General features: G+C 39.8%; 2 protein-coding genes across 2 annotated transcripts in view; one reads left to right on the forward strand and one right to left on the reverse strand.

Annotated features, from left to right (window-relative positions):
• Window positions 1-301: 301 nt before the first annotated feature.
• On the reverse strand, window positions 302-5245 carry drc12 (dynein regulatory complex subunit 12 homolog). The gene is made up of 6 exons (XM_078243838.1): window positions 5106-5245; window positions 4958-5026; window positions 2886-3005; window positions 2558-2650; window positions 2315-2445; window positions 302-795 (listed from the first exon to the last, which is right to left on the reverse strand). The coding sequence occupies exons 1-6, from the start codon at window positions 5155-5157 to the stop codon at window positions 667-669; spliced, it is 594 nt and encodes a 197-aa protein (XP_078099964.1). The 5' UTR covers window positions 5158-5245; the 3' UTR covers window positions 302-666.
• Window positions 5246-5603: 358 nt separating this feature from the next.
• The window catches only part of cbl (Cbl proto-oncogene, E3 ubiquitin protein ligase), a 36914-nt gene continuing 33777 nt past the window's right edge, over window positions 5604-8740 (forward strand). The window contains exon 1 of the mRNA XM_078246221.1: window positions 5604-6489. Within this exon, the coding sequence (XP_078102347.1) occupies window positions 6343-6489 (147 nt within the window). The 5' untranslated portion in view covers window positions 5604-6342. The remainder of the gene's footprint in view (window positions 6490-8740) is intronic.

Below are 8740 nucleotides of genomic sequence, written 5' to 3' on the forward strand. Positions count from 1 at the left end.
TACTGTAGTTTCTTATGTCTCTGTGGTTCATGTGGCCATTACCTTGTGCTCTCTTGCCTGTTACCATATGTCCTCTGGTCCACTGACTCAGCATAAAATACATTCTGCGAAAATGTGTATCATTGCCATCTTTGCTAACATGCCTGTAGTAAGATAATGGTGGTCTTTAGTGCTGTGTATGTACAGTACAGTGTACTCTCAAACAGAATCATTAATTTCATACCATGTTAGTGTAGTCGTCACATACCTTTATTTGACTTAAGAAATATTTTGTTTCAAAAATAACAAAGTATAGCATGTATTTACACATATATATTCCTCTAAAAACTATCTAGGATATTCTGGACACCATCTCCCTGACCGTAAACAGTCATTTGCTACATCTAGCGGGCACTACACAACATTACAGACACCACATGGTGAGTTACTGAATACAAATAACTCAGTCTATTTTGTACTCTGACGGTAAAATGTTATATAATAAGAACATCCATCTGTGTGTTAGGCATACTAAATTGTGTGTTGCAAATTGATGCTGTTGTGGACGTCACTTTCAATTGAACCAAACAGATGCAATAGTCAAACTCAAATAGAACTGAGATGTAGATACAACATATGAACAAAAAAAAATGTGTCTCAATGAGAAAAGCAGCTTTCATTTGTCTTTTAGATGTGCAGTGCATTCAGGCCAAAATCAGAGAGCAGTTCCTTGTAATTCTGATGAAGGGTTGTGTGCTTGTCCTCCCATCCCTGTCGAGCCACAGACAGCTGGGAAGTCAGGCTGTCAAGAGTCTCCTGCAGGAAACATTAGTAAAAATGAGATGCAAGTTAAAATTTTCCCTTTAAATCACCCAGTTGTCATGTTATCAACATGATTTCCCTTCCCTCTTAACCACCTTTAACTCTGATGAGTTTTAGAAGCGGAGGTGATGGAGACGAGGCATAATTAGATTATGTGTCATAGTGGGAAGGACAGAAATAATGATAATTGCATATTAAAATCCTAGTTCTTTAATCACAGGCTGAGCCCTCTAACAGGGCTCCAGGCTTGACTACTTATCTTTAAAGATCTGCGTACTGAAAATTTGCGTCTACTCTCTGTGCTCAGTCAATAATGGCCTGTACCTATAAAAGGTCCATACAGACCCCCATTCCTCATACATTATGTCTTAATGGAAGATTCTGCTATCTCACAAACCTTAGTCTTATTGTCCTTGGTTGAAGTAGTAGCATAACATTGTATGACACTATTGTGGATGTTGTAAATTTGAGCACTTGTGCAGACTGCTTGAAACAGCTCTCCATCAAAGTCCAATAGCACAAAGAAAATATGTCCCTTAAACCAGCCACAGAATACCTTCCTGTGCTTCATTTTGGATCATTTATAGGCTATCACTTCTTATTGTACTGATTCATCCAGGTTAACCTGCAGATTGATGTTCCGTGGCTCTGTAACAACAGAAAGTCCTAACAAATTATTGGAGTACTTATAACGTTTCATGTTCACCTTTGCTTAGGCATCCAAATACCTGCTTTTGTCAGGTGGGTGAAGGCTGCACTGTCTGAGGCTTTTGTAAAGCTGTTCCCAGCAGAGTATTGTACAATGTTATGTTAACCTATACATTTATTGGCTTAAAAAAAGATTTCTCCTCCAGGTGAGTAGTGGAGCAGCAGGAAAGCTGATTACCGCGTTGCACCTGCGTTCATTATGCCAGTTTAAATACATAGTTCTCTTTCTGTTTGACACTGAATTTGCCTTCTGAAGGAGTTTAAGACCCGACAACCCCCTGCTGTGCCCTTAAAACCCTTATATGTAGGATTGTAGAATTTCTGACTTTGGTGAAAAAGGACATAGTCTGCATATATTTTCATCAGGATTGTCCCATTATTCTACAAACAAAAGTCTATATATTGATTATTGCTTTATATATAGCTATATTTTGAAAGTTGGTACAATCATATAAAAGTTCCTTGACAATCAACTTTAAGTCACATTGTATAACTGATCTTAGACTGATAATTTTAGACCAAGTCATCTGCTCGACATATGCAATGGAGCAGCCACAAAATCATACCAAACTACAATAAGTTACGATAGAGAAGTGTGAATGGGGACAATGCTGCCCTTTAACAGTGACAGCTCCACAGGGTGCAAGAGGTTCATCCTGACCAGCTTGGCACATACCTGGACATGCAGGTTTACAGTTCATGGGGCCTCAAAGATCAATGTAGGTCAACCCTACAAAGGCCCGTTAGTAATGCCTATTCAGAGCTTTCTTTAAATCAGTTTGTATTAGCTTGTGTTGTAACTCACATGCAGGATCTTCTCATAGTCTGTTTCCATGTTGTCCAGCTTATGTTGGAGGTCAGCTATGATGGCGTCCTTCTCCTGTTGCACCTGCTCACGCTCTCTTTTCTCTTTCCTTAGTTCCTCTTGACACAGCACTAGGCAGAAAAATGCATACAGGCATGCCATTACTTTTCATTTGGGAATTAACTGGCACTTCTATGTCTTTATTCATTCAAGTATAGACGTTAAAATTAAATGTATTCATACCAAGATCTTCCTTCAGCTGGCTGACCTCCTTCTCCATTCTCTTCGCCTTGTTGGTCAGCTCTGTCTGCATGGTTTTGTACTGGCGACTGAAGTCTAGAATGGCATTTGTGTCAAAGATGTCAGACTTGGCTTTCATTGCTGATTCACTTTGTTAGCCTAATGCAGCAATTAGCTTATGCACCCAGCTAATTAGGCTTTTTGTTCCTCAAGAATTACCCTAACCTTGGCAAACATGCCCCTTGTCCTCACTCCCAAAAGGTATCCACGCTTTATCTCAGGTTATTAAAGGAGAGGCTAATTGTTGATTCATGCCTCATCTGTACCGTACCAGAGTTGACGTCCCTGTGGTCTTGTCTCTCGTGCTGCAGCTTCTGCTCCATGTCTCTCAGGCGTCTCCTCAGGTCAATTCTATCAGACTGGACCTTTATTACAGACTCACAGTGTAAGGCTGTGGTAATCACACAAACACATGCATGCATGAATTTATACACCAGTGGTAGATTTGTTTTCTGAATCAGAAAGCAATGACCCTTTGTAAAAAAATGAAATACACCAATTACAGTTCTGTCATCAATATTTTACAAAGGTGAACTAAAGCCATAGTGAGACATGCTCAAGTATCCAATTATGCTTCAACATATAGCGTTAGGTGGTGCAGATGGTGCTAGACTAGCTTCCACTGGAGGGTGAATTATTCAGATCACCTCATTCCGAGTAAAAGTCCTGCATTCTAAGTTTCTTACCCAAATAAAAGTATAAAAGTTTTATCAGCAAAATATATTCAAGTAAAAGCACTGATGCAGAAACATGGCTGTTTTGACTGGACTTCATTACTGGATAATTATCATAGAATTAATCAACAAATGTGCATGTAGCTTTTTACTGTTGTAGCTGGGCTAATTCAAACTATTAGATAGTGTGATCTATAACCATGCATTTATTTTTAACTAATCATACAGTATGTTTTGTACAAAAACAATACAACATTTGCCTCTGAAATGTAGTGGGGTAGAAGAAGAAAACAGCATAAGATAGAAATATTTAAGTAAAGTATAGTACCTTAAAATAATGCTGAAGAACAGTACTTGAGTAAATACATTTAGTTACTGCACTTACCACCACTGCAAGCTACAGTGTAAAAACGTACACTGTAGAAATAAGTAATAATTACACCATTAGATGAATTTATTTTTTCATTTCAACATTTTTTTTTTTCCCTATGAAATGCACTAGAGCCTCAGTATGTGGTCTCGCAAAATGGAAATATCAGAGAAGAGTGCTAGTAGGCCGACCACTACAGTGCTGTGGAGATAGGTCTGGTAATGCGAGACTAGCCGACAGTGGTGAAAGAAGTATTCAGATCCTTTACTTAAGTAAAAGTAATAATACACTGTAAAAAATAATCCATTACAAGTAAAAGTCTGGCATTGAAAATGCTACTTAAGTAAAAGTATGTAAGTATAATCAGGAAAATGTAAGTAAAAGTACTCAAGGCAGAAAAATCCTCACATTTTAGAAACTGGAAACGATCAAAACGGTTCTCTTAATCAACTAAGTGTTTAACTGGCTAATCATTACAGCTGTACTAGGCCTGTAAATTGTTGGGTATATTAATTTAACATAAAACATCATATTCTATAAACTTCATGTGTTTTTGGAGCAAAAATCTTAAATCTTAATTTGTAAAGAAACTACTAACTAAAGCTGTCAGATGAATCTAGTAGAGTAGAAGTAAAAAGTGGCATGAAAAGAAAAGACTCAAGTGAAATACAAGTACCTCAAATGTATACTTAAGTACAGTACTTGAGTAAATGTACTTAGTTACATTCCATCACTGCTAGCCGACCACTAAACTGAGTTGTACTTATATTTTTCTTGGTAATGTTGATAGCAATTGGGTTCACAGCACATAGTATTAATATGATTAGTGAATTAGTCAGTCAACGGAGAATTAATAACAGTAATTGTAGGCTATAAATCATAGCCTATATAAAGCAAAAAGGCCAAGGTTTTTTGGTTCCAGCGTATCAAATGTGAGGATTTTCTGTTTTCCTCTGTTTTATATTATTGCAAAATCAATATCTTTCAGTTTCGGACTAGGCTCATATGTGAAAATAACAAATAATAAAAATAATCATTAGTTTCAGCCCTAGAACAAATGATACATTACACATTAGCACAGTGTAAGACATAATAGAGTATGGATTTGTGCTCTTAAAACATTAAAAGGAGTGTTATTTGTTTTTTACCTTTTACAGTCTATGGTTTTTACACAGTCACCATCAGTTTCGCCCTGGATATACCCTACATATGAATAACAAAGAGCTGTGACTAATGGCTAGTTTGACCTATACATAGTCTACATTACATAAAGCAACTCAACTTAAAATTGCTGCTCACCAATGTGATCCTGTAGGATGGCTACATCCAGAATACTGCGCCTATACTTTGCTTCCAAGTCATTTTCACCTGCAAAAAGACAAATAGTTGTAAACCAATTTAGCATCACTAATGCCAAAATGTTAAATCATCTCATAAGTATTGTTACTTTTTTCTGGATTCTTTTTTGTGATCTTTTTCGTTTTTTTCTTTGGAGGCATGTTTGCTTGCTGTGAGGCTGCCTGTTCAGACCTTTGAGCACACGAACTATACACTAACTACATACAGGGATGAGTCTTTTTTGCTGGGCACTGGTTGCCGAGTGAGTTGCCATGGCACAAACTGTCCAGCTTGATTGATAGTTGATTGATTTTAGTAACAGCCAATCACAACTTGACTGGGTCACCGTTGCCTTTCGAGCTCATGCACACAGGCCGTGCAATTGGATCTTTACTTGAAGTGAGACATGTCAAAGCGTCCTTTGTTGTCATGGGTGACAAAGGCCCGCGCTGGGGGAATTCAGGGCTGCATTCAGCAACCCTTTAACGTTTTATGAATGCTGTACAGGCAGAAACGCGCACCCGACTACATTCATCATGGCTCGTGAACGCGCACAGGGAAGGCGTGGAGTTTGGGTTTTGAGGGTTGGGGGGGGGGGGGCGGAAGGGGACGTACAGGAAAGGGCCATACATACACGTCACGGGGGGAAACAGAAAACACTGGGAAATGTTTAATTCCCACATATATTTATTCACCCTTGTTCTAGTTAATGTTCGTGAAGCTTTCGCAGTTTTCAGCGCAACGTTCTCCTCATTCATCGGTGAGTGCTCTCTGTCGTCAGCCCGCAGAGGAGGGCTGACACTGTCACACAGACACTGAACTTCCCGTCAAGGCTCAGCACAAGCGAGAAGAGCTGCTGCTGCTGACAAAAAAAAGGGGAACGACATAGAGGGTTGTCAAGAGCAGAGGACACACTCCAGTCCACAAGGCTTCTGGGCAGAGAAACAGTGCCATTGTCCTCCAGCTGAGGGGCGAGCAGAGACAGGTCTGGTTCTCTGCTAATTAGCCTGCGTGGGTCCCTGCAGAGAGAGACAGAACCCTGCAGCTAGCTGCAGCACAGGGTGTGAGTGACTGAGGTGCTTGTTTTTAGCCATAATCGGGACATTTATCTGACAAACTGATGCTGGCTTTACTGATGGGAGCCTTTATCCTATAGCCATCCCTCCCTCCCTATACCCCCCGTCGGACCCTGGCTCGGATTCGCCACTCGGGCGCTGTCCTCGTCGGGGGGTGCCGGTGGATCACCATCGCCCGGTCCAGCTAACTCCAGGCGGCTGTTCGGTCCCCTTGACCCCTGCCCTGCCTCGCCTCTCTGCCGCTCTGGCCGACCCTAGCCGAGTCCGAACATGGCAGGGAACCTGAAGAAAGGCGGGGGTCTCATCGGAATGATGAAGGATGCCTTCCAGCCACACCATCACCACCTCCACTCCCATCACCAGCCCGGGGCCGTGGACAAAAAGACGGTGGAGAAATGCTGGAAACTAATGGACAAGGTTCGTAAGTTACTGATCATCGTTAACTAGCGCGTTGGATGCCTAGGGGTGCTAGCTAACTGCAGCTAACTAGCGATAAGCTAGCTAATCTTCGCCTGCTGCAGGGCTGGCGTTGCTAACGTCAAATTAGCTAGTCAGCTGGGAGAAGACATGGTTAGCTAACGTAAGCTAATTTTCGAAACTGTGTGGTTTTGCACCGTATGTGCCAGGCTTCCTCGTACCAGAGTAAATTACAATGACTTTTAAAGCAGCCTAACATTGACGTTAGCCCACGGACAAAACAAGGGTTTCTTTAGCACATCGGTTTGCTAGTGGTAACTAGTTGTACTGTGGTACAACTAGCTTGTTTTGACCACGTTTAAATGATATGATGTATCGTAAACATTGGCATGAACAAAGAAGGAATATTTGGCAGTGAACTGAAATTACAGTGGGTTCTAGCACAGCAACAGTTCTCCTGTACATTGTTACTGAAATGTTTGCAGTCAACTGTCTGTCAGCCCCTGTAAACTGTAACAAAGCATTGAGAAAAAAAGAAATGTGTTCATTTAACTAGGCCAATTATGCACTTTCACAGGGAAGACTCATTTCACAGCTTCACTTCGCTGAAAAAAAAAAGTCTGTAGCAGTTTGACCCCCAGTTTCCTGTGAGATTCACACAGCACTATTAGAGTGAATAGGAAGACAAGACACTCTTTTGTGTCTCCTCTTCCTCTTTGAGGCCTTTGTTTAGAGCTCTGATGTTAAGCGACCAAGTCATTTTACAAAGCTATTATTAAAAAAACACTTTTGCTTCACTGTGGTAGATTATCTGGCTTGACCATTTTAGGAGGTACTGTTGTACCTAACCCAAAAAAGAAAACAGAAGTAACACTAACTTCTGTCTTTATTGTATTTGTCCTCAGTGAATGTTCAACACTCTTTTAGAAAGTTTTTGTGTCTGTCTGCAAACCTAGATAAGATGATTAAATAGCTGACCCTATACTACTTAAACCACCTGCACAGTCAGGTTAGCTTTTGCAGTTTACAGTATGGAAATAATTTACCATGTGACATCTGATCCAGTAAAAGATTTGAGGGGCAGCACCACTGAGGTGAAAGAGTATCTTACCTTTTAAAAAGGACATAAGACCAAAAGTATTTTTACTCCACCAGAATGTTTAAAATAGCAGCGGAAATATTGTTCTGCTCGGTCTCAAAAACCACAGCCCAGCATACTGTAGAACAACACCTGCAGAATAACAATGCAGTTGCTCTCTGAAAATACCTCCTGCACAAGACTTAGTTAAACTTTATCAAAAGCACAAGGCTAATTTCCCACTTCAGAGTTGCCAACGTAACCTTTTCTTAAAGTGTTCAGCATAACAAACCTAGATTATCGAATACTTGTGTTTAAGCTTTTGAGTTAAACACTAAATTTGTGATGCCCTGAGCAAAGGTGTGTTGCAAGTTAAGCTACCTGCATCAGGTTTAAGCTTAAAATTAAACTTTTAAGCATTAAAAGTGTAACCATTAAATGTTGTGGTTACTGTCTCTGCTGTTGCATTGCTAGTTAGCTATTCATTAATCAAAACCTGAAGTTGTACATGGATCATTTCACCATCAGCCACACTAGGAAATATTAAGGGTAAGGGTTTCTTATTTAACCAGATGGGTAACCACGAGTTACGATTTCAGGTCATATATAATCATCGTATCCACATTGGTAACATTTCCTTAAAAATCTTCTTGTCTAAAATCACCAGAAGTCCTATTGTCACATTGTAGTTATGCTGACATGTAGATGTATGATTTTAAAAGTAATAAAACAAAATTTCCCCCACTATTTCTTCCAGCTGTTAAAATGTGAACTTTACCTTTTTTAATTTTGTGTTTTACCAGTCACGGTGTCTGGTAGACAAAACAAATGATGTTCTGCCCTTTAGGGTAGCACATTGATTCATTCATTTGTTCATTCATTTCATTGTGTGCCGTTTGTGCTTAAACAAGTGTAGTAAGACAGCTGCCACTGCTGTGTTTAAAACCGGTTTAATCCATTGGACAAACACAGTTTGTCATCAGACTTTCTGCTGAAAACATCCATATTGTGAAATCCAAAGTTATAAGGGGAATTAACCAATTGTTTTTTGTCTTTGATTTACTAGACATAGCAAAATATGTTTTCCAGAAACAGTCTCTGAGCTCTGCAGAAACAAGGAAACACAAAATTGCTGTTTACAGCTAAAGTCGAAAAAAACATAATTAACCATGG

The sequence above is a fragment of the Sander vitreus genome, chromosome 3 (assembly GCF_031162955.1).
Source record: "Sander vitreus isolate 19-12246 chromosome 3, sanVit1, whole genome shotgun sequence".
NCBI classification, from domain to species: domain Eukaryota; kingdom Metazoa; phylum Chordata; class Actinopteri; order Perciformes; family Percidae; genus Sander; species Sander vitreus.